The 26,531-nt window shown below is 38.4% G+C and overlaps 1 protein-coding gene across 3 annotated transcripts in view; it reads left to right on the top strand.

The window, feature by feature from the left end:
- The window catches only part of PSMA8 (proteasome 20S subunit alpha 8), a 49,020-nt gene extending 24,998 nt beyond the window's left edge, over positions 1 to 24,022 (top strand). For all 3 annotated transcript variants that reach the window (XM_032595402.1, XM_030336516.1, XM_032595401.1), the window contains 5 exons: positions 8,342 to 8,466; positions 11,078 to 11,200; positions 19,586 to 19,705; positions 19,819 to 19,881; positions 23,672 to 24,022. In XM_032595402.1, the coding sequence (XP_032451293.1) occupies positions 8,342 to 8,466; positions 11,078 to 11,200; positions 19,586 to 19,705; positions 19,819 to 19,881; positions 23,672 to 23,764 (524 nt within the window). In that variant the 3' untranslated portion in view covers positions 23,765 to 24,022. The remainder of the gene's footprint in view (positions 1 to 8,341; positions 8,467 to 11,077; positions 11,201 to 19,585; positions 19,706 to 19,818; positions 19,882 to 23,671) is intronic.
- Positions 24,023 to 26,531: the final 2,509 nt, after the last annotated feature.

The following is a 26,531-nucleotide window of genomic DNA, read 5'->3' as shown; positions in this document are numbered from 1 at the left end:
TTTCAGCTAACAGTGCAAGAGAGTTCCTTTTTCTCCACATCCTGGCCAACACCTGTTGTTTCTTCTGGTGTTGATTTTAGCCATTCTGACAGGTGTGAGGTGATACCTCATTATAGTATTTCCCTAATGATGAGTGATGTTGCGCATCCTTTCATGTGTCTGTTGGTTATCTGTATGTTTTTTTTGAAAAGATGTCTGTTTATGTCTTCTGCCCATTTTTAAATTGAATTGTTTGGTTTTAGGGTGTTGTTTTAGAAGTTCTTTACATATTTTAGATACTAACCCTTCATCAGATATGGCATATCTTCTCCCATTCCATAAGGAGAACAAATATTGTTACAATGTCAATTCTACAATCTACACATTTAATGCTATCCCTATCAAAATACCAACAGCATTTTTCACAGAATCTAGGACAAACAATTTTAAAATTTGTATGGAACCACAAAAGACCCCGAATAGCCAAAGCAGCCTTGAAAAAGAAAAGCAAAGCCAGAGGCATCACAATTCCAGACTTCAAGTTATGTTACAAAGCTGTAGTGATCAAAATAGTATGGTACTGGCACAAACATAGACACATAGGTCAATGGAACAGAATAGAAAACCCAGAAATGAACCCACAAATATATGTTCAATCTTTTACAAAGCAGGAAGGAATATCCAATGAAAAAGACAGTCTCCTCAACAAGTGGTGTTGGAAAAACTAGATAGCAACATGCAAAAGACTGAAACTGGACCACTTTCTTATACCCTACACGAAGGTAAATTCAAAAGGGATTAAAGACCTAACTGTGAGACATGAAATCATAACTCTCCTAGAAGAGAGCATAGTAATTTCTTTGACATCAGCCTTAGCAACTTCTTTTTAGATAAGTCTCCTGAGGCAAGGGAGACAAAAACAAAAATAAACTATTGGGACTTTATCAAAATAAAAAGCTTCTGCACAGTGAAAGAAACAATCAGCAAACTAAAAGGTAACCCATAGAATGTGAAATTGCAATTTTCAGTTGTATCTTTAAGTAAAATGTGTTCTCTTTTTCTTAGCCATTTAGTATTGATTAGTGTAACTTCTGTTTCCTATGTTAAATAACTGTATTACTCATATGGTTTGGCAAATTTATTACTAATTTTTTTCTTGTGTCAGTTATGTCACTGCTTCCTAAATATACTTCTATGTTTCTATGGTTTTGGATCATATTTACATTGTAAAGGGGAAATAACATAGAAATCTCCTCTCTCATCACATTTTGTGATTGAACAAAGCTTTTAATCCATAGAATAGGCAAGTCAATCTCCTCCCATTTCTTTCTCTTATATAACAAATTTTATAAAACATGTTTTAACTTTTTAAGTGAACTCTACCCCCAACATGGGGCTTGAACTCATGACCCCAAAATCAAGAGTTGCATGCTCTACTGATTGAGCCAGCTAGGTGCCCCTCATCTTTTTTTTTTTTTAATGGAGAACATTCTATGACATGTATGTGAAAACCCAATAGAGAAGTTCCTTTATAGGTTTTTAACATTTTTAAAAATAAGCTCTATTCCCAATGTGGGGCTTGATCTCACCACCCCAAGATCCAGAGTCACATGCTCTACCGACTAAGCCAACCAGCCACCTCTCTCATATAACATTTACAAGAGAAGAAAATTGGTTTTTCCCTTAACTATCTGATTAAAATTTGCACCCTACCCATGAGGGTTAGGGTGATTCTTAGTGGCATATTGTGACAGGTTCTTCATTGTTGACTACTATTATCTATCTTCAGGGACTGATAATTCATCTAGGTTTGTAGAAACACAATTTGAAATGGCGGGGAAGTGGAACATGAGTTTGTGACTGCAAAAGACTGATGGTTATGTGAGAAATGACAGTTTCAGAGATTTTGTGAATGCATTTTCTGGGCAGTATGGTATTAAGAGAGTGGGAAAGAAACCGGCCATGTGAAGGTCAAATGCCAAAAGTCTTTAATAGAAATGTTTGCAGGGAAGGCGGTTAAGATGGCAGAGAAGAATGAAGACCCTGAACTTGTCTCATCTCTGAAACACAGCTAGATTAGTACCAAACCAATTTGAACACCTAGGAGATTATTCTGAGGATTAACACAACAATCTGCATAACTTTAGCCACAGAACTCAGTGGCTACTCAGTGCAGAGAGGTGAACTGGGGGAGAGAAAAGCTGCAGAGGCTGGGGAGCTGTTTTTGCGGAGAGAAGACAGAGAAAGAAAGGAGAAGAGTACAGCACATTGGGATCATGCAAGAAAAGCACTCTCCCGAAAGTAGCTGGAGAGGAGAGAGCGTGAAAACACTTGCAGGGGACTGAACCAGAAATTTGTTCCCCAAAACCATTGACAGGAGGAAAGGAGAGGGTTTCAATACCACCAGAATTCTATAAACAGTGGAGCACAGAATCTTAAGTTTTGGAGGTCAGTGCCTGGCAGTGCTCTAGTGAGGAAGCAAGGCAAATCCCCAGAAACAGGCAGTGTGGCCTGAAGGGTCCATGTGCCGCATGAGGAGAAGCAGTTCTTCTGCTCAGAGTGCATTTGGTAGGGGCCATACGGCCTCCCCACAGGCAAGGGTCCCAGCAGACCCCAGAGAGCAGCCATTTTTGCTGACACTGGAACAAAGATGCCAGGATGAGGTAAAGCCTGGCACCAGCTGCGTGATGTGGTTTGCCATAAACTCTGAACCTGTGCTCCCATGTGATTGTACAGAAGTTTTCTGGGGCAAACTGGCACATGGCCACTGTTCAGTGATACCCTCCCGCAGAGAGTCAGTGCAGGTCCAAGCTGCAGGAGTCTCTGAACTGTGGTGTTTTGAAACACAACCCCATCTGAGTGAAAACTCTGAGGGAGGTGCCACCTGACAGGCAGACAACTTGGACATGGATAAAATAGAAGCAGGGAATGGATGGAGGCCTGAAACAAAGGAGGGGTGTTTGATCCTGAGTCAGTGAGAGCCTGAAGTTTCTGTGCCAGAGACTAGGGAGTTGGGTGAAGCCATCTCTGCCTCTCCCACACACAGGCATGCATGCACCATGGCCACACAACACTGATCCACCCAGTAAGCTATGCAGCACCACCTAGTGGAGCATGGAGCCTTTACACTAAGCCCTGCCCAACTGCACCCTCCAAGCACATCCCCTAGAAGATCCGTACAGGTCATGTCACCTGCTTAGTATACGGACTATAGAAGGCTTCATAGTTTCAGTCATAGGGGAAATGGGATGTAACTTTATTTGGGTTTCATTCTGTTTGCTGGTTCAATTGTCTTGTTCGTTTTCTTTGCTTCTGTTTTTGCTTAAATATTTTTTTTTCTTGTTTTTTCCTCATTCTTGGATACAGAAAGATAAATATTTTTTTTACATTACTTTTTAAATTTTTTACTCTACTTCATTTTCTTTATTTCGTTCTATTTTATTATAAGTTTTTTAATTTTTAATTTTTTCTTTTTTTCATTTCTTTTCCTTTTTTCTCTATCAAGCTTTTTCAGTAAGCAGACCAAAGCACACCTATGATCTAGCTTCCTTTATTTGATTTTTTTTTGTTTTTAATTTTTTAATTTAATTTTTTTTAATTAATTTTTTTCTTCCTCTAAAATGGCAAAATGAAGGAATTCACCCCAAAAGAAAGAACAGGAAGAAATGACAGCCAGGGGCTTAACACAGATATAAGCAAGATGTCTGAAGTAGAATTTAGAACCATGATAATAAGAATACTAGCTGGGGTTGAAAAAAGCATAGAATTACTTTCTGTGGAAATAAAAGAAATAAAATCTAGTCAGGATGAAATTAAAAATGCTGTAACCGAGATGCAATCTTAAATGGATGCAACGATGGCAAGAATGGATGAAGCACAGCAAGGAATCAGTGATTTAGAAGATCAGATTTATAGACAATAATGAAGCAGAAAAAAAGGGGGAAACAAAGGCAAAAGATCATGATTGTAAGACTTAGAGAACTCAGTGACTTATTAAAAAGGAATAACACTGAATCATAGGTGTCCCAGAAGACGAAGAGAGAGAAAAAGGGGCAGAATCTGGTTTATGTGTGAGCAAATTATAGCAGAAAACTTTCCTAAGTTGGGAAGGACATAGACCTCAAAGTCCAAGAAGTACAGAGAGCTCCCATTAGATTCAACCAAAACTGACCATCACTAAGGCATCTCATAGTCAAATTCACAAACTACACAGACAAGGAAAGAATTGTGAAAGCAGCAAGGGGAAAAAGTCAACCTATAAGGGAAGACAGATCAGGTTTGCAGCAGACCTATCCACAAAAACTTGGCAGGCCAGAAAGGAGTGGCAGGATATATTCAATGTGCTGAATAGGAAAAATATGCAGCCAAGAATTTTTTATCCAGCCAGGCTGTCATTCAAAAATAGGAGAGATAAAGAGTTTCCCACAAATAAAAACTAAAGTTCATGACTGCTAAACCAGCCTTGCAAGAAATTTTAATGGGGACTCTTTGAGTGGAGAAAAGACAAAAAACAAAAAAGACCAAAAGCAACAAAGACTAGAAAGGACCAGAGAACATCGTCAGAAACCCCAACACTACAGGCAACACAATGGCACTAAATTCATATCTTTCAGTACACACTGTAAATGTCAATGGACTAAACACTCCAATCAAAAGACATAGAGTATCAGAATGGATAAGAAAACAAGACCCATCTATATTCTGCTTACAAGATACTCATTTTAGACCCAAAGACACTGACAGATTGAAAGTAAGGGGGTGGAAAACCATCTATCATGCTAATGGTCATCAAAAGAAAGCTGGAATAGGCATATCTAGGAATAAACCTAACCAAAGAGGTGAAAAATGTATACACTGAAAACTATAGAAAACTTATAAAATAAATTGAAGAAGACACAAAAAAAATGGAAAAACATTCCATGCTCCTGGATTGGAAGAACAAATATTGTTAAAATGTCTATACTACCCAAAGCAATCTACATATTCAATGTAACCCTTATCAAAATAACACCATCATTCTTCACAGAGCTAGAACACACAATCCTAAAAATTTGTATGGAACCAGAAAAGACCCCAAATAGCCAAAGCAATCCTGAAAAAGAAAACCAAACAAAACTGTAGTCATCAAGACAGTATGGTACTGGCACAACAACAGACATATACGTCAATGGAACAGAATAGAGAACCCAGAAATGGACCCACAACCGTATAGCCAACTAATCTTTGACAAAGCAGGAAAGAATATCCAATGGAAAAAAGACAGTCTCTTCAGCAAATGGTATTAGGAAAACTGGGCAGCGACAAGCAGAAGAATGAACCTGGACCACTTTCTTACACCAAACACAAAAATAAACTCAAAATGGATGAAAGACCTAAACATAAGACAGGAAGCCATCAAAATCCTAGAGGAGAGGGGCGCCTGGGTGGCTCAGTTAATCATCTGACTTTGGCTCAGGTCATGATCTCACCATTTGTGGGTTTGAGCCCTGTGTAGGGCTCTATGCTGACAGCTCAGAGCCTGGAGCCTGCTTTGGATTCTATATCTCCCTCTGTGTCTGCTCTCCTTCCCTGCTCACACTCTCTCTCTCAAAAATAAACATTAAAAAAAAAATTTTTTTTTAATCCTGAGGAGAAAACATGCAACAACCTCTTTGACCTGGGCCACAGCAACTTCTTACTTGACATGTCTCCAAAAGCAAGGGAAACAAAAGCAAAAATGAACTATTGGGACCTCATTAAGATAAAAACTTCCTGCATAGCAAAGGAAACAAATCAACAAAACTAAAAGGCAACCAACAGAATTGGAGAAGATATTTGCAAATGACATATCAGTTAAAGGATCAGTATCCAAAATCTGTGAAGAACTTATCAAACTCAACATCCAAAAAACTTATCAAACTCAGCATCCAAAAAACATTAATCCAGTGAAGAAATGGTCAAAAGACATGAATAGACACTTCAAAGAAGACATCCAGATTGCTAACAGACACATGAAAAGATGCTCAACATCACTCATCATCAAGGAAATACAAATCAAAATCACAATGAGGGGGCGCTATGGTGGCTCAGTTGGTTAAGCATCTGACTTTGGCTCAGGTCATGATCTCCTGGTTCGTGGATTCAAGCCCCATGTCAGGGTCTGTGCTGACAGCTCAGAGCCTGGCGCCTGCTTTGGAATCTGTGTCTTCCTCTCTCTCTGCCCCTCCCCGCTCATGTGCTCTCTCTCTCTCTCTCTCTCTCTCTCTCTCTCTCTCTCAAAAATAAACAAACGTTTTTAAAAATTAAATAAATAAAGCCACAATGAGATACCACTCACACTTGTCAGAATGGCTAAAATTAACAACTTCAGAAACAACAAATGTTGGCAAGGATGCAGAGAAAGAACCACCCTTTTGCACTGCTGGTGGGAATGCAAACTGATGTAGCCACTCTGGGAAATAGTATGGAGGTTCCTCAAAAAGTTAAAAATAGAACTACCCTATGACCCAGCAATTGCACTACTAGGTGTCTATCCAAAGCATACAAAAATGCTGATTCAAAGGGGCACGTGCACCCCAGTGTTTGTAGCAGCACTATTAACCATAGCCAAAGTATGGAAAGAGCCAAAATGTCCATCAACTGATGAATGGATAAAGAAGAAGTGGTGTATATATATATACACGGTGGAATATTACTCGACAATCAAGAAGAATGAAATCTTGCCATTTGCAACAACGTGGATGGAACTAGATTATATTATGCTAAGAGAAATAAGTCAGAGAAAGACAAATATATGATTTCACTCATGTAATTTAAGAAACAAAACAGATGAACATAAGGGAAGGAAGGCAAAACTATTATGAAAACACAGATAAACTATAAGAGACTCTTAAATACCGAGAACAAACTGAGCATTGCTAGCGCAGTGTTGGGTGGGGGGGAAGGGCTACAGGGGTGAGGGGCATTAAGGAGGATATCACATTGTTGGGATGAGCGCTGGGTGTTATATGTAAGTGATGAATCACTAAATTCTACTCCTAAAATTATTACACTATATGTTAACTAATTGGGATTTAAATTTTTAAAAATAATAAATAAACGAATGAATGAATGAAATGTTTGCAACTGTTGCATTTAAGTTTTAGGTCAGTTTTTTATAGAAACATTTTATTTCCTTATAAAGTATTGAGAATCAATTACATGATGTTTTGGTATGGCAAAAGGAAGACAGTGTTTTCTTTTTCTGTTTTAAAATTCTTGATTTTCAAACCCTTAATTTTAGAAAAATTAAGCTGAGAAGTGGTATGTCACAGTTATACTGAATGCATTTTGAAGGCAATGGATAGATTTTTGATAATGAAGTAATATTGTTTTCATAAGGAGAAATCCAGCTTACTTCATAATTTAGGTAATAAGTATATTGATTTTGGAACCAGGATAAACCCTCAGCCTTTGATCAGTCTGCCACTGATATCTTCTCCAAAAATAGGTTTTAAAAAACAACTACAGGGGCACCTAGGTGGCTTGGCTGGTTAAGTGTCTGACTCTTGACTTCAGCTCAGGACATGATCTCATGGTTCATGTGATCTAGCCCCAGGTCCGGTTCTGCACTGACAACGTGGAGCCTGCTTGAATTCTCTCTTTCTAAATAAATAAACATTTTTTAAAACTATAACTACAGAGATTTTTAGAAAATGGTTAGTAAAACCTAATAACCAGCTCAGCTACTGTGAATTAAACCATTTTGATCTTTGAGAAATAGTTTACTTAATGCTAGTGTCTAACTACTATTCTTTAAAACCATTTTCTTGGGGTGCCTGGGTGGCTTAGTCAGTTAAGTGCTTGACACTTGGTTTTGGCTCAGGTCATGATCTCATGATTCGTGAGTTCAAGCCCCACATCAGGCTCCATGCTGATGGTGTGGAGCCTGCTTGGGATTCTCTCTCTCTCCCTCTCTCTGCGCCCCTCCCCTGCTCACTCTCTCATTCTCTCTCAAAATAAATAAATAAATTTTAAAAAATTAAAAATAAACCATTTTCTTTAAAGAGTAAATAAGGGGTGCCTGGGTAACTAAGACAGTTAAGCATCTGATTCCTGATATTGGCTCAGGTCATGATCTCTTGGTCATGGGATGAAGCCCCATGTCGGGCCCATGCTGAATCAAAACAAATAAGATTTTTTTTTGAAAGCAAATAAGAATGAATCAGTTTAAGTGTTGAATGTCAGACAAGTGATACTCTATTTTACAAGAATTACAAATTGTTTATAATGGACATATATTGATAAAAATGGACATCACAAGAAAGATTTCATAGTAGCTTTAAAAAAAACCTTTTGATAAGAAAAAGCCATTTTTTAAATAACGCATTGCCTACTTTTATAGGACTGACTGCTGATGCTAGAGTGGTAATAAACAGAGCCCGTGTGGAGTGTCAGAGTCATAAGCTGACAGTTGAGGATCCAGTAACTGTAGAATATATAACTCGCTTCATAGCAACCTTGAAGCAGGTAAGCCAGTATTCCGACAGATTTCTTCAGGCTTTCTTCTTTTGCATCATTATGGTTCCTGTCATGGGAATACTATAAGCACTCCAGTCATTTAATCCATTAAATCTACTAAACTCCTTATTCCTCCTCACATTTACTTCATTTAATCCATTAAATCTACTAAACTCCTTATTCCTTCTCACATTTACTTCATATTCACACTCTTATTCCAGTGGACTGAATTGATTTGATCATTAGAAACCTCAGTCACTATCAATTCTGGGAATTCTATTAAAATTTAAAAGAGCAATAAATCTCATATTTTAAGAGGATTTCTGTACTTCTCGTGATACAGTAACGAAAACCTTTTTTTTTTCTTTTAAGTTTACTAAAGAAATACCCATGATTCTTTCACCTGCAAACCTAAACAAAACTGATCATGTTTGAATTTGACTTCTGAATCCATACATAGATACACAGGTTGACATTACATATAATCACGATGTATATAAGTATTCTCTTACTCTCATTTTATGTGCCCTTTATGTATGCCAGCATAGTCCTTATGCATACTTACCACTCTTACTAACTGTGTAATACTGTTTCCAGTTGCTCACTGGAAATTATTTAGATTGTTTCCAGTTTCTTTCCCTTTCTCATTCCCTTTCTCAATTTAGTACTTTAATAGCATTACTCTATCTTTGTCACAGCTTTTAGTTTTCTTTTTTGAATTATATTGTTAAACTAATTTTCAGTATGAGATTACTAGATTAGAGATTGTAATTGGTTTTAAGACTCTTGTTATATGTAGCTAAATTGCTTGGTAAAAAGATTGAACCAATTTTTATTGTGCAACCAGCAATGCATAAATGTATCCCTGAAGGATCATCAGCCTTGGGTTTCCATTTTTCTTTTATTTTGCAAATAAGTATAACATAGTACTGTAATAGTTGTTTTAATTTGTATTTTATAATTAGTAGTGAGGTTGATTTTTTTCCCACATGTTCATTTGCTATTTTCATTTCTTCTAGTGTAAACTATCTTTCCTTTTGACAGGCACTCTTGGTGGTTAAGAATGCGCCTCCAGGAGCACATTGGGGGTTTGAATCCTGGCTTTGCTACTTTCTAGTTAATGCCGTGAGCACACTATTTAGTCTGTTTTTTTGTAATTTTCTTCTTTATGGAATAAACATTACAATAATACCTAGTTCGTTGAGCTGCATTGTGAATTAAATGATTAATACATCTAAAGCATTTAGAATATTTTCTGGCATGGATTTTGTCATTGTCCATGTAGAGATTTCTTTATAGACTATATATTCTAGATACTAAACTTTTAGACTATATACTTATAAAAAATTACCCTATTTTGTTTTTTTTTAATTCATGTCTCAAGGAAGTCCAACATTTTTATATTTTTCTACTTTATTTTGGCTTGATTTTCTCAGTCGTTAAAAAGGTACCCACTAAAAAACAAGATGTAGAGCATTGTATATACAAGGTTCCCAATTGTGGCTTTAGTTTTTCTTCTAGATATATAAAGGCTATACACAGAACATTTAATATACATTGTAAACCTGTAATAGTGGGGTTGCTACTGGGAAGGGGCCTGGGGCTGTGAGACAAAAGAGATCTTTTATGTACTCCTTTTGTACTTTTAAATTATTTTAAACCTGTGCAAGTACTACTTTTTCATTAAAAAAAAAAAAACATGGTTGTTTAAGCAAATAAGAGGGTCTCTCCTCTGAGGTGTATTTACAAAACATTTACTTTATACCTCTGTGTGAACTAGGAATATTAAGAAATACAGGAGAATAAAGACACAAACCCTGCTCATTAAGAGTTGATTTATATTTGTAGCACAACTATTTGCATTCAAAATTTGAAGTGGCTAATAAAAATATATAATAATAAAATGAAAAAAAGGTGTGGACTTGAGCTTTCTGTCAGGGCTGCCCTGTGCACGACTTCTAGGGGCACCAGTCTCAGAATTAGTGGGAATTCCACTCTCAGGAAGTTCCTGGCACTAAAGTAAAAAGAAATACAATTGGTTTCCAGTGCCCTGTTGTCTGGGAGGGAAAAAAAATGCTTTTTCTTCCAGAGAGATAAAGGTTTCCTTGTTTGGGAACTGAAAGAAATCTCTTAGTTGGGTTTTCTGTAGAGATAACTTAGTATAGAGTGAACAGAATATCCTTGATAATAGTATCAAGTAAAAGTACTGATTATAGTAGTGACAACTGTAATATCTCTCAGAGTAAACCCCAAGGACTTCCTTCCAAAGCACAGCTCACTAAAATCAGCTTTACTAGGTGGGAACCAAAATGGTGTGACGTATACAGTTCTCTGCTATATTAACAAGATTATAGTCTAGTTATGTTACCAAAAAGCATATAAAGCAATGAGAAAATAGTTTTAAGACCATATATAAGCACTCTTAATTATTTAATTTTACATACTGTATGCATTAATTTCATTAAAATTTCATCATGGATTGAAGTTACTCCAGAAGAAGTCAGAAAGAGGATCTTAAAGAAATACAGAATACTATTAGAATTTCTTAGTTGGTAAGTAATAGTGCTGTTCTTTGTATGGCCTCATAGAAAAAGTAGTTGAAAAACACTTTATTTTTCAGAAATATACACAAAGCAATGGGCGAAGACCTTTTGGCATTTCTGCCTTAATTGTAGGTTTTGATGATGATGGTATCCCAAGATTATATCAGACTGATCCCTCTGGTACTTACCATGCTTGGAAGGTGAGTCATGAATTTGTTAATATAGTTTAGAAGTTAAGTAAATGTATTCACAGTAAAGTTTTAGCGTTTTCAGGGACATGACAAAAATTATGTTGCATTAAAATATTTTTCTTAATTTTTTTAAGGTTTATTCATTTCTCAGAGAGAGAGCATGAGTGGGGGAGGGGCAGAGAGAGAGGGAGACACAGAATCTGAAACAGGCTCCAGGCTCTGAGCTGTCCGCACAGAGCCTGACTCTGGGCCTGAACTCACGGACCGCAAGATCATGACCTGAACCGATGTCGGACACTTAACCAGGCGCCCCTTGTTGCATTAAAATACTGATGGTGGTACAAACTTTATGTAACCATTTAGCTAGTCAGCAACTACGATGGTTTTTGATGGATAGAGAAACACTTTGTTTTATTAATCATAAGGTCTTTTCCTTTTGAAAAGATGTGACAAACCTAAGTATATATAAATGGCCAAATAAAAGATATATCCAGTTGCTGTTAACACACAATTGAATGAGCATTTAAGCCCCATAGTGAAGTATTTAACGCATCCTTTATTCGAGACTTAGAGTACCCCAAACTATGAATCGGTTTGGGGTACAATTTATATGGCAGTACATTACAATTTTCTCCACATAATTCTTGGAATATAGTTTGTTTTCTGGATAAGTTGTCATTCCTGTTTCAGTACCTAAATACTAACTTTGCTTAATGATACATTCAAATCTAATACAAAAGTCCAGGGCCTAGGGAAACTAGTGACAGTTTCCAGAAATAAGTTTTTGTATATTCTCATATATAAATATAGAAGTACCCCATAAAATCTAAATAGTTTTTTATATTATTAAAGTTTAAACACCCAAGCTTTAAATAATTTCGTGAGGGCGCCTGGGTGGCTCAGTCAGTTAAGCATCTGATTCTTGATTTTGGCTCAGGTCATGATCTCATGGTTCATGAGATAGATTCCCACATCGGGCTCTACACTGACATCAGGGAGCCTGCTTGGGATTCTTTTTCTCCCTCTCTGCCCCTCCCCTACTCACACACACTTGCACGCTCGCTCTCTCTCAAATAAGCTTAAAAAAATTTTCATGAAGAGTTTATCTTACTGTTATTAAAAGTCAAATAGGGCATCTGGGTGGCTTAGTCGTTAGGTATCTGACTTCGGCTCAGGTCATGATCTCACAGTTCATGAGTTCAAGTCCCATATCAGGTGAGCTCAAGCTCTGCTTCGGGTAAACACGAGCCCTATTTCAGGTGAGCCTCGCTTTTCTCTCTCTCTCTCTCTCTCTCCCATCCCCTCCCTCTCTCTCTGCCCCTCCTGGGATTCTCTCTCTCTGTTTCTCTGCCCTTTGCTCACTTGTGCACACACTCTCTCTCTAAAAAAAAAAAATAATTAAATTAAAATTAAATATAAAAATAAAAGCCAAATAAATTAATGGGGAAATATTACCTTGGTCTTTATGTTTGTATGAACTAAAGGAGTTTTTTGGGCTAATCACACTGATTCTGTTTTATAAACCAATTAACCAGGCCAGTAAAACAGTGGATTATATTCTTGCCACAAAGATCTGAATATTTGTGTAAGCTACACACCTTCTTTTAAGTTACCTGGACAAACTAATTGGTAATCAGAAACTGTGAATTTACCTGCTGCAAATACCAGACTTTTTTCTGCCAATTTAAGAAATCTTTTACATGTACTAGATTTCTTATGTTTCCCAAATCTATACTTTCAACAAGTTATTACAGCCTTTCTCAAAATATTTTGAAGTCTGCCATCTTCTGTTTGTATTAATTATTACATCATTACATTTCATTTCAATATCATAACATAATAATTTCCAAGTTTACATAATTTTTCATTTTAATCTGTTTGCTCCCTAGGGTCATACAGAGAAACACTTTTATTGCAAAGTCAACTAGTTAGGAAAATTATGGAATTTTTTTTAATTTGGGGGATTTCATTTATCATTAGGTCTGAAACTATGCTTTGCCGTGGTGTGTGAAGAACATGTAGTAGAGGTGGAGGGTGTGAACAGGTGTGTGCATACACCTGCACACATGTATACCCCATAACCATTTTACTGATTTCACACATTGTACTTTCTTGTAGGATTTTGGTTGAAATCAAATGCAACTTAAAAAAATGATAACAAAGAAACATTTGGAAACTTTTTCATTTTACGTATTTGGTAAGTGAGACTCAGGAGTCAAGTGATTTTTTAAAAAAGCCACACCACTAGTTAATGACAAAACTGTCATTAGAACTTAGGGTCTTCTGCCTTATTAGTACAGTGTTCCTTCCACTACATCATGCTTAGGCCAAATGATTCTTTATGTGTGTTATATAAATTCTGATATCCAGTCTTGAAAGGTAGAATAAAATCTTCTGGCTTTATTTCTGTTTTGGGGAAACTATATATAGCACTTTAGCCATGAGATCAGGTGGGGTTTTTTTGTTTTTTTCATTTCTATGGCTTGTTTTTTACCAAGGAGCCTGATAAAGTGATACAATGGGCTGTTGAGGACATGGCTGTGGTACCATGTGGAGCCAACACTTTCACAGTGCTAGGATGTAGTTTTTTACAAGGCGCAGAGAGAGGACGCATGAAATGAATTATGGAAATGGGAAGTTAAAAATATAAACTCTGGCCACCTGACCTGTTGCAGAAATGAGAACAGAAATAACTGTTACCAGCACTTTGGTCAGTTTGTTGAGGTTCTTTATCTGGCATGTTAACACAGACTTTTGTTTTTTTAAGATTATGGTCCATTAGTGATCCTGCCTTGATGGATTATAGAGCCTTGAGTTAACTTTTTTCGCTTTATATGGGAATAATAAGAGAGATCTCCAGAAAATCCCTTGAGTACAAGACATCTCCCTGGTCCCATTGTCTAATAGTAACTTTATTTCCCTTGATAATCAGAATAAATCATACCATCCTCACAGTAACCCATTATTTGCCTACTGGTTCAACGGCATGAGGAGTCCAAAATTGCCAAGTGGAAGTCTCAGCTTCTAGTTCAGTGAAATTATTGTTATATCCCCTAGTAGAACATTGCCTCTTCTCCCTCCCCTACCACACTGCCAACTTGGGAACTAGGACCTTTAAACTGAAACAACCTGGGGCGCCTGGGTGGCTCAGTCGGTTAAGTGGCCGACTTTGGCTCAGGTCATGATCTCACAGTCCGTGAGTTCAAATCCCGTGTCGGGCTGTGTGCTGACAGCTTGGAGCCTGGAGCCTGTTTCAGATTCTGTGCCTCCTCTCTCTGACCCTCCCCTGTTCATGCTCTGTCTGTCTCTGCCTCAAAAATAAATAAACATTAAAAAAAATTTTTTTTAAATAAACTGAAACAACCTTAGAAGCAAAAATTTTATTAGTGGGCTATCAGGGGTTTAATGAGACATCTATCCCTTGACTCCTAGATTTGTGGCTATGATCCTGTTTCCAGGCACACAAGAGGATCTTGTCGAACATAAACCTGGCTTCAGAAGATGCTGTCCCCCCCCCCCCACACACACACCCCTGGTGCTATAACTGAGTCTTCAGTTGGCTATTCCCTATTTTTACTAGGCTGGCTTCTTTAGGATTACAGAACATAAGACCAGTGAATCCTATGGGCACAAGTATATTCTCTCAGTTCCTCCTTGGTCACCAGCAGTGTTTTGTAGGATACCATCATGGTGAAGAAAACATTCAGGAAGTTCACAGAAAGTGAGGCATTTGTTACAGGGAAATAAAACTCCTATCCGGAGTAAGGTTCTCTTCCAATAAAGACATATAGCTGCCCCTTCCATGACAGAAGAGTCTTAAGAAATCAGTTAGCTGTGTAGTTCTGGCAGTATCCAGATCAGTGGAAACACCTTCTTGAAATATTTTTCTTCTTCTTTATGTTTTCATATTGCAGAAAATATTATTTTTACTTGGAGTAATGGGTTCTGGGGTTTGGCACATTACATTAAATTATATTAATCAGAAATCCTCCTGCAACCACATAGAATACTAGAATGGTCATTAACATGTTTTTAATGCATAGCTGAACTTACAAAAAGGACAAAATCCTAAGGGGCCAGAAATAAAGAAGAAATTGAGTACTAGAGCAATAATCCTGTGAGTTGAAGATACCTCTGTGCCAGGGATATTGTAGTGTAGGATTCCCAAAGATAATTCACTATCAAAAGTTACAAAGTAAAATATATAAAGAGTCCATCATTTAACAAATATTCCCTCTAGGGGTACCTGGGGGCTCAATCGGTTAAGTGTCTGACTGTTGATTTGGGCTCATATTATGATCTCACAGTTCATGAGATCAAGCCCCACATTGGGCTCTACATTAACAGTGCAGAACCTGCTTAGGATTGTCTCTCTCCCTCTCTCTCTGCCCCTCCATCACTCACATGCATGCTCACACTCTCTCAAAAAAAAAAAAAAAACTTAAAAAATATTCCATCTATAAATATTTGAATTGCATATCAAATATTGTTCTAGGTTCTGGGGATACAGACATAACAAAAATATGTACTGATGGTATACATGTAACATAAATCCTTTGGGGAAAAAGAACAGGTTGGGAGGAGAGAATGTGATTGGTAGGTAAGGTAGTCAGGGAAAGTACCTTTGAAAAAGTGATATGTGAACAGAGGCCTGAAGAAAGTAAAGGAGCGAGCCAGGTAGTTATTTCTGTGGTATTCCAAACAGGAACCAATAAGGCAGCAGTATGTTCCATATCTGTGAGACATCAAGCTGTATGCAGAGCATATGACTGTGCTGTGGTGACTGCAGAAAGATAGTGATGAAGGATGAAGTAAGAAGCAGGAGGGGACTGATCTTACAGGGTCAAAAAGGCCATTGTAGGACTTGCATATTAAATAGGGTGATGTATGGGGCGCCTGGGTGGCTTGGTCGGTTGGGCGTCCGACTTTGGCTCAGGTCATGATCTCACGGTCCGTGAGTTCGAGCCCCGCGTCGGGCTCTGTGCTGACAGCTCAGAGCCTGGAGCCTGCTTCAGATTCTGTGTCTCCCTCTCTCTCTGCCCCTCCCCTGTTCATGCTCTGTCTCTCTCTGTCTCAAAAATAAATAAACGTTAAAAATCTTTAAAAATAAATAAATAAATAAATAAATAAATAAATAAATAAATAGGGTGATGTAGAGAGCCATTTGATTTTTTTGCATAATAGAATAACATGATCTGACTTTTATATTTTTAAAGTATCTGTGTGGCTGCTGTATTGAAATAGACTGTATAGTAAGGTCGAAGCAGGCAAACAAGTTAGAAGGCTATGTCCAATAATAATCTAGGTTAGGGGCATTGGACCAGTGGAAGATGGGGAAGGAGCCAGCATAGTCTGTAAAGGAAGAGTACCCAGAGAGTGGCATCCTGGATCACAAGTGAAAACACCATTCCAAGAAGAGTTGATCAGCTGAGTCAGTGCCACTGAGTCAGATGAAAAGTGAAATGACTGGATTTGGCAATGGGCAGGTCATTGGTGACCTTGACAGGAACTTCTCATAGTGACGAGAGACTGATTAGAGTGGACTTAAAGGGAGAAAGTTCCAAGAGTCATCAAGCTTTCATACATTCCGTATGAGACCACACAAAGGATAACATTGTTATGTTACTCATCAGCTAAGAAATTCTAATAGTAAATAAAGTATTGCTGCCAAAATGACCTTGTTTATCAATTTTTATTCTGTATATCTTTAAGATATACCAAGATACATCTGCAAGGTATTGTTTTGGCTCTTAACAACAGGGATGTGATGATTCTTAACACGTAAGGGTTTATTTTTCTCATATACTTAGAAGTTTGAGGATAGATGGTCACTGGTATTTGTCTCTTTTATTATCATAGTCTTTGCCCATGCTCTCAAAGTGGCTGCTAGATCTCCAGCCAACCTGTCTGCATTCCAGGTACCAAAGGTTTCTAGAAATTCCACCCACTTATTTCCACTTATCTATTCCTACTGGTAGCTGGGGCTAGGAAATCCTACTTTTCAGCAGGCACATTGCCTAGAGTTCTGTCACAAAGGAAGAATGGATATTGGCATTGGCTGCTAATGATCTTTGCTATAGAAATCATCGTTAATCATTACAGGCAGGAAAAAATACTGCAAGACTATCAGAGTCTTCTGAAGTGGGCTGGGGGAGGGGTGGGTGATGGGTTGGGAGAAAGGGTGGGGACTTGAGCATGGCAAGAAGATCTTAAGAAACCAGTCAAGTAGATAAGAATTAAAGAATTTTTGGGGCGCCTGGGTGGCTCAGTCGGTTAAGCGTCCGACTTCGGCTCAGGTCATGATCTCACAGTCCGTGAGTTCGAGCCCTGCGTCGGGCTCTGTGCTGACAGCTCAGAGCCTGGAGCCTGTTTCCGATTCTGTGTCTCCCTCTCTCTCTGCCCCTCCCCTATTCATGCTCTGTCTCTCTCTGTCTCAAAAATAAATAAACATTAAAAAAAATTAAAAATAAATAAAATAAAATAAATAAAATAATTAAAGAATTTTTATATTAGCAATTAGGAGAATTGGACAGGAAAGTCACCAGGAATTTATAAGGTGACCTTTAAGGGCTCAGTGAGATTTTTTGGATAAACCACTACCTTATGTTCTTCCTCTCATAGCCACACCTAGTTACCCCCCAAAAACTAGTAGCTAATAATACTCCAAAGTCATACCAGTCTTTACCTTTTATCTTAGTGAAATTTCAGAGCCACAAGATTCAATTTAAAATTTCGCAACTATTTATTTTAGTCCTCTGAAATATAAAGGCATAGAAAAAGTTCTGTGAAATAAAAATAATCTTCTGCTAACAGGAACAATACACTGTCAGGCAGTACAAAAGGTAGGCTTTCACGCTCACTTCCTAAAATCTCTTTTGAGATCTCTTTCTTATAATCAAAACTAACCATAACCACTTAGAACTAAGACTTTCCCTCATTCACTGCCAGGATCCTTCATTGAAAGGATGGACTTTTCTGCTGGTTCCTCTCACTCTCTAAAATCATCAAAGCGAAGAGTCAGGTGGCAGCACAGTGTATAAAGTTCAGAGCTTGGACTGTCACTTCAGACTACTTGGTTTCAAAGCTCAGCTCTTCTACTTACCCGGTCTTCCGTGATCTTGGGTAAAATTACTTAAGGCACTGGTTCACAAATTGGGGTGATTTTGTACTCACTGAGAGACATTTGGCAATATCTAGAGACCTGTTTGGTTGTCACAACTGGGGTGGGGGATGCTACTGGCACCTAGTGGGTAGAGGCTGCTACACATCCTACAATGCACAGGGCAGCACCCAAGCAAAGAATTATCCAGCTCAAAATGTTAATAGTGCTGAGGATGAGAAAGCTCGTTTTGACACTTCCAACCTCCCATTTCTTCATTTGTGAATTGGGGTTAGTAATTATTTAATTGTTTTTGTGATGGTTGAATGAGATAATCCATGCAAAATGCTCAGCATAGTGCCTGGCACGTAAGTGCTCTGTTAATATGAACTACTGTTATCATCCTCATTATCATCACTAATACTCGTCTAGATATTTATTTTTTTTATAATTTTTTTTTTTTTTACTGTTTATTTATTTTTGAGACAGAGAGAGACAGAGAATGAATGGGGGAGGGTCAGAGAGAGAGGGAGACACAGAATCCGAAACAGGCTCCAGGCTCTGAGCTGTCAGCCCAGAGCCCGACGCGGGGCTCAAACTCACGGACCTCGAGATCATGACCTGAGCCGAAGTGGGACGCTTAACTGACTGAGCCACCCAGGCGCCGCTCGTCTAGATATTTAGACTGAACTAAATATATATATTACGCGTGGCCATGCAGCCAGGGCAATCGTTCACCTCTTTCCTTCATCTGAAGAAAATTTCGAAGGAACAAAGAAAAATGGGGAATGGAACAGAAGAATCTTCTCTCATTTACAGAATCAAAGATAATGAATCAGTAATTAGGTGACCATTCTATTCTAAGTTCTAAGAAAATGGTACGCACGGTCCTATTCATATAAACAGTTTCTTCTTCATGCCAATGTCCTTTTTTCCTTTTTTCTTTCTTCCTTTTGTACTGTATTACAAAGTTATATACCTCCTTTCCTCTATACCTCTTTTGGAATTTCAACTGTTTCAATCTTTTCTGGTTATCAAGGAGTTGGAAGCCATTAAAGTAGTAGAAAGCATTGACCAGGACAAGACAGTGGTATGTTTGAAGATAAGTCATACCACCATTACAGATTATTCATGTAGTAACAAAATGAGCTGCTGAAATGTTAGCTAATTTTTCAAAACTACAATTTTCACGTAGTAATTACACTAAGAAATGTGGTAGTAAACTCTACACTTCACTGAGTAACCATAAATTCATTCATACTGTAATGATACTAATAATTATCTTATTTTTCAAGGCAAATGCAATAGGCCGAAGTGCTAAAACTGTCCGAGAATTTCTAGAAAAGAATTACACAGAAGATGCTATAGCAAACGACAATGAAGCTATCAAATTAGCAATAAGAGCTTTGCTAGAAGTAAGTGATCTAATAAAGCATATTCAGGAAAACATGTTTTTTTCCCTTATCTATTTGCTTCAAAAAGTAAAATTTGCTGAAGTAATTCTACTATTGTGCTTATTCTACATTAGGTTGTCCAGTCTGGTGGAAAAAACATTGAACTTGCTATAATAAGAAGAAACCAGCCTTTGAAGGTAAGTCATTAACCAAAGAGGAAAAAACATATGTAGTATAAAGTAATTTGACAACAGTTGAATCTTGTCAAAATCTTGACGCCTGTGAATCTTCATTAAATGCCTGAAAACTCCATTAGCTTCCACTGGCAACATGATGACTTCTGTTTTGTTTCTGTAGCCTAATGTTCACTAATTCGCATGTGCTTATTGTGAGCACTTACCTTTGCGAAGACTTAGAGGTGCTGAGATCTGTATGTAGTCCTACCCCATTTAGTATGTATTCTTCTAGGCAGGAACCCCTACTGAGCCAGTCATATATGGGGTTGGTATAGAACATAGCCTATGGATATTTATTCCTAGCACCATAAACAAGCACACCTCGGAGATGCTGAGGATTCAGTTCCAACCACCGCCATAAAGCCAGTATTGCAGGGCCACCTGGTTGGCTCAGTTGGTTGAGCATCCGACTGTTGATTTCAGCTCAGGTGGTGATGTCACAGTTGTGAGACTGAGCCTTGAGTCAGGCTCTGTGCCATGGACGTGGAGTCTGCTTGAGATTTTCTCTCTCCCTCGACCCTCCCCGACTCTTGCACGTACACACACATTCTCTAAAAAAAAAAAAAAAAAAAAAAGAGAAAGAAAAAAAAAAGCCAATATTGCCACAAAACAAGTCAAATGAATTTTTTGGTTTCCCAATGCATGTAAAAGTTATATTTACACTATACTGTAGTCTCTTTAAGTGTGCATTTTGTCTAAAAAGACAAAAACAATGTACCTAATTAAAAAATACAGTGCTGCGGTGCCTGGGTGGCTCAGTTGGTTGAGCATCAGACTTCGGCTCAGGTCATGATCTCGCAGTTCATGAGTTCAAGCCCCGCATTGGGCTTGCTGCTGTCAGCATGGAGCCCACTTCAGATCGTCTGTTCCCTGCCTCCTGCCCCTCCCCTGCATGCTCTCTCTTTCAAAAATTGAATGTTAAAAAATTACAGTGCTAAAAAATGCGAGCCAATATTTGAGCTTTCAGTGAGTCATAATTTCTGATTACAGATCACCATAACAAATATAATAGTAATGAAAAAATTTGAAACCTGAGAATTACCAAAATGTGACTCAAACACAAAGTGAGCAAATACTGTTGGAGAAGTGGTGCCAATAAACTTGCTTGATGGAGGGTTGCCACACACCTTCAATTTGTAAAAAATGCAGGGGTGTCTGGTTGGCTTGGTTGGTCGAGCATGTGACTCTTGATCTTGGGGTTGTGAATTTAAGCCCCACGTTGGATGTAGAGCTTACTTAAAAGAAATTAAAACCCCAACAATTTATTAAAAATGTAGTATTTGCGGGGTGCCTGGGTGGCGCAGTCGGTTAAGCGTCCGACTTCGGCCAGGTCACGATCTCGCGGTCCGTGAGTTCGAGCCCCGCGTCGGGCTCTGGGCTGATGGCTCAGAGCCTGGAGCCTGTTTCCGATTCTCTGTCTCCCTCTCTCTCTGCCCCTCCCCCGTTCATGCTCTGTCTCTCTCTGTCCCAAAAATAAATGAAAAACGTTGAAAAAAAATAAAAATAAAATGTAGTATTTGCGATGCACAATAAAACAAGGTATTCTGTAGAAAGCAGTTATTCTTCCCGTCTTTTTAGATCTTCTGAAAATCAAGATATGCTTCCACCTAGTGTCATTAAGCTACCGTTAGTATAGCTGTTGGCCCTCCAGGCTTCTAACGTAATATTATCCTTCGTTATGTCAGAAACCCTCTACTCCTCTTAACTGTCTACTGGTTTTTATCTATTGTCTCTCCTTTTCAGTTAGATGTGCCTTGAGCCTCTGTGAGACATAAATTTTAATACTTGGTGTGACAACCTTTCCGTATTTCTTTGAGGCAAGTCTGTACCTTTTGTTAACCATTATAGTTTAAAACTGCGGAGGCACAAAATAAATTGTCCAGAGTATTGTGATGGAGGACTCACTGGCTAAAGAACATTTGAAATTCGGTTCACCACTGTTCCTTAGGTAGAACTGTACACGGTACAGTTTGCCAGCTCTCTAGCCGAGAGTGTAAAAAGCACGTCAAGCATGGGAAACCATATGAAAAGTATACTAAGAAGGATTATTTTACATATACTTTCTGTTTTGAAGGAAGTATTTCAAGGGGATACAGTATTAAAGTCAGCGTTGGTGGAGCAGTGGGCCTTTTGTTTTTTGAGTTGTGTTGTTGTCGTTTGTTCCGACACAACATTCGCACCTCGTACCGGTCGTCAGCCAGAAGATGGGGAGGTGAGGATACGGCAGCGGCAAAGCTTCAATGACTAAGAGAAATGGGGAAATAGGTGGAGGTCCTGCCTCTGCACAGCCCCCAAAAATAACCACGGTGCTGAGATGGAGTGTAGAGATGGGAACCGGGCCGTGTTGTCATCCCTGCTGTCGCCCTGCTGTCGAGGGTCTCAGGACAGATGCACCAACAGCACAAGGACACAAAAGCACTGAGGCCAGACTCGCCTCTCTAGCTCCATCACGTACATGTCTGCCCACACGGATAGACACACCCAGGCGTGCATATATTTTTACTTAGGAGTGCTAGGATGGTGCACTGGCAGCAAAGTTACACCGCCTCTCCACACGCTGTTTCACGATACTCTGTGTAACACACGGCATGTGCTTTGGAATTGGATAGACCCGGGTTTAAGTTTAGAGTTACAGAGACCTAAGTTCCAGCACACTGATATATTTAGTAGTGTGACCTTGAGCGAGTTGCTCCCCTCTTTACTTTTCAATACAATAAAATTGATTTGTATAAAATAAAAGCTGTTTTTGCTTTACACTGTAGTGAGGGAGCTGTAAACACAGCAGTGTAAGTCACCTTCTCCCTGCCGCTTTGGCTATTCTCGTGGCTGGTAAAACAGGCCAACCCTATTAGAGAGTCAGACAGTGGAGTGGAGAGGAGCGGGGAGTTCGGCAATGAGTTACTTGCCCATAAACAGAATGAGTCTGCATTTAAATGTTTTCAGAATTATAGTCATATATATGATATGTAATGCAATATAACATTCTGCCCTCCTTTCTTTTTTAACACAATGATAGTGGAAATGTCATGGAGTTAAGTTTTGTCCATATTTGTTATAAATATGTTGCTTACATACATATTATATATTTGAAGATATAAAGTTAAAGTTTAAATAGAAAATATAAATACCCATTTCAGGTGAGCACAAGCCCCATTTTGGGTGAGCTTGAGTTCCACTTTGGTTGACCATGAGCCCTGTTGCGGGTTAAAAAAAAAAAAACAAAAAACACAGGCTCCATTTCAGGTGATCCCTGCCTCTCTCTCCCTCTCTGTCTCTCTCCCTCTCTGTCTCCCTCTCTCTCTGCCTCTCTCCCTCTCTCTTGCATCTCTCTCTGTCCCTCACTCACTTGCACTGTCTGTCTCAGAAAGAAAGAAAGAAAGAAAGAAAGAAAGAAAGAAAGAAAGAGAAAGAAAGAAGAAACAGAAACAGAAAGAAAGAGTAAATATAAATGTATAGGGGCACCTGCTGGGTGGGTCAAGTCGTTAAGCATCTGACCCTTGATTTTGGCTCAGGTTATGGTCTCATGGTTTGTGAGTTCGATTCCCATATCAGGCTCTGCCTAACAGTTTGGAGCCTGCTTGAGATTCTCTTTCTCTCTCTCTCTCTGCACCTCCCTCTCTCTCTCTCAAAAATAAATAAATAAACACTTCAAAAAAATAAGATATAAATGTATAAAATATAATTTATATTGGAAATATTTAGAAATTACTGGTGTAATTGAAATTTGCTTTTAAATTTATTTTCTTTTCAGATGTTTAGTGCCAAAGAAATTGAATTACAAGTAGCTGAAATAGAAAAGGAAAAGGAAGAAGCAGAGAAGAAAAAATCCAAGAAGACTACCTAATTCTTAGGATGATTAGGAGCCTTTAATGTTTTGTTTTACTCCTTGGAATTACTTAGTGAAGTTTTAAAGGAAATAAGTTGGTTTGCAGCATTCCATTGAATAGTTATATGCTGTTTTGAGAATGCCACATCTGTGGCTGTCTTCAGACTGTTACATAGACAGACTTACCTTAGTATGAAGATATTCTTTGAAAAGAAATTTCGGTAATTGTTGAAAGCAGTCATAATTCCATATAAGCCTGAGCCTTATTTATGCAAACCTAAGAAAAAACTTTAATTTTTAAGAATTAATAATTTGTTGATGTTTGAGTATTGACTATCAGGTAAAGAGATAGCTATTTCAAAATAAACTGAATACTGAGTCATACTTCACGAATGATAAAAACATCTTTGTGTTGGTAAATTGCCAAAATTTTGTCAGAGCCTTCTTCATTTTTAAACATTTTATCATATTTATTTTACCTTTGTCATTTTATAAGTTGCAGTACATTATTTTCTTCCACAGAACAAGTATTAAAGGCCTAATCTAGATAGGCAGTTAAAGTGTGGTAGGAGCTTATAAGAGCATCTGAATGAGGTACTATATATAGGAAAACAAGGAGAGAAATGGATACATATAAAATTCTTAGTTTCAGTTTTTATTTTATCTTAGTGTCCAGTATGTTAGGTTTGTTACATGTTCCATCAGCCATCTGAGTGCTTACTATGTGCTTGGCCTTGAGCTAGGCTTATTAGGAGTAATAAAAATATATAAAAAATGATCCCTGTCCACAGAGGGCCCACAAAAAAAATGTGCTTAATTCCTGTATGAGGTTATATTTTTGAAGACAAAGGATATTAATAGGCATAAAAACAATAGCCTATATATCTTACTATTTTAGAGCTTTGTCTCCTCTCTCTCTCTCTCTCTCTCTCTCTCTCTCTCTTAATTTTAGAGAGCATGTGAGCAGGGGAGAGGGTAAGGAGTAGGAAGACAGAGAATCTCCAGCAGGCTCCATTCTCAGTGCAGAACCCAACACAGGGCTGGGATCATAACCTAAGATGATGACCTGAGCCAAACCAAGTGTCAGACACTTAACCGACTGAGCCACCCAGGTACCCCCTTTTTCTTCTTTTTACTGTTCTTTCTGAAAACGGAGAGGAGAGAGGTTGAGTTTTTGCAGAGGAATGAAAAGCTCAGAATAGATGTTAACAGAAAAGAATCTGTTTGGGGGAACAACGGCCATAAGACGATCTAAGCCATTGGTGGTTGTAGTGCTCTGAAGCAAGGGGAAAAGAAAGAGCAGAGTCAGAATTTTCAGAGATATAGGCGTACCTGGGTGGCTTGGTTAGTTAGGCATCTGACTCTTGATCTCAGCTTAGGTCTTGATCTTGAGTTCAAGCCCTATGGGTGTGGAGCCTACTTTAAAAAAATATATACATAAGAGATACAAAGACACTGGGGCATCTGGGTAGCTCGGTCGGTTAAGCATCCAACTCTTGATTTTGGCTCAGGTGACGATCCCAGGGTCGTGGGATCAAGCCCTGTGTCAGGCTCTGCGCTGAAAGTGGAGCCTGCTTAAATAAATAAAACAAAATTTAGATTTTTTTTTTAAAGAAGGGAGCAAGAGATAAAGATCTTAACAAGGCTACCTCACTGGTATTCATCTTGGGCCAAATTCCTGTGGCCTGCTGCTGATGCATTTCACTTCCTCAGAAGCACTGCAGGGCATTTTCTAAGGCAGAATGTACAATTTGTATTCTCCTCTACTTCAGGCCACTCTTATTCTACTCTGACTTATGTCACTCTGACTGCCTTTCTGGTTTCATAGGAACCATGGAATTTTGCAGCTTCTGCTATCTGTCCTCTGTTTTGTTTTGGATACTATGATTCTTTGCTTTGAGTCATACTGTATACCTTTCTTCTTTAGAACTTAGAATCAAAGATAAGTATTTGTTCCCTGTCACTTCTGGCCCCTCTTAGCTTTCCAGAAGCAAAGATGCTTCCCAAGTGGAAGGCCTGCTAAATAAAATATTAGCCTTTTGGAAAAAGAACCTCACCACTTTGAAAATCAGTGATCAGCTCTCTCTGGAGGTATCTCAACACACATGCACACCTAACATACAATGTAAAGGGCAGGATGTTCACATTACCCTACTGTACTGCAGTGAGCCCATTATGAATTCTTAATACTCTTGATACGTTATTTGATAATAAAAATTTGACAAATATTGAGTGTTTTCAGTGGCAGACACTATTAGATGCTAGGGATATAGTGGTAAGGAGCAGACTCCCAATTTGTCCCCATTACTATGTAGTGAAAAGGTGGGTATTAAACCCAAATTGGGATTAACTCTGTGAAGCTCTGTATCTGTTTTCCCTTCTAAACTAGAAGTCCTTCAGGAAGGTGGACTGGGATTTACATCTCTTTCATCTTTGTTTCCACAGGTTGCCTATCATTAAGACTTAATACCTGCTTGTTGGGCTGTGTTGACCTATGCAGATTGTTGCAAATATCAGAAATTGAGAGTGGGGAGAGGAATCGTCTAATCTCTCACTTAGTGTAGAAGTCAGTTTCCTGATTTCTTTTGGCCCTTGTTGAACATCACAGTAATGGGAAGATATCACATGGTCAATGAATAGTGCAGGCAGGGCCCCTGAAAGTGGATTCCACCCCTGGTGAAATAAAAATGAGAGGACTTGAGGAAGAAAAGAATATATTGTTATGGCCCTGGAAAGCCTTCTAAGGGTGCAGTAATTTGAAGTCACATTCCCCAATCACTCATGC

Source organism: Lynx canadensis, chromosome D3 (genome assembly GCF_007474595.2).
Source record: "Lynx canadensis isolate LIC74 chromosome D3, mLynCan4.pri.v2, whole genome shotgun sequence".
Classification (NCBI taxonomy): domain Eukaryota; kingdom Metazoa; phylum Chordata; class Mammalia; order Carnivora; family Felidae; genus Lynx; species Lynx canadensis.
This window is presented reverse-complemented; position numbering and strand designations above follow the sequence as displayed.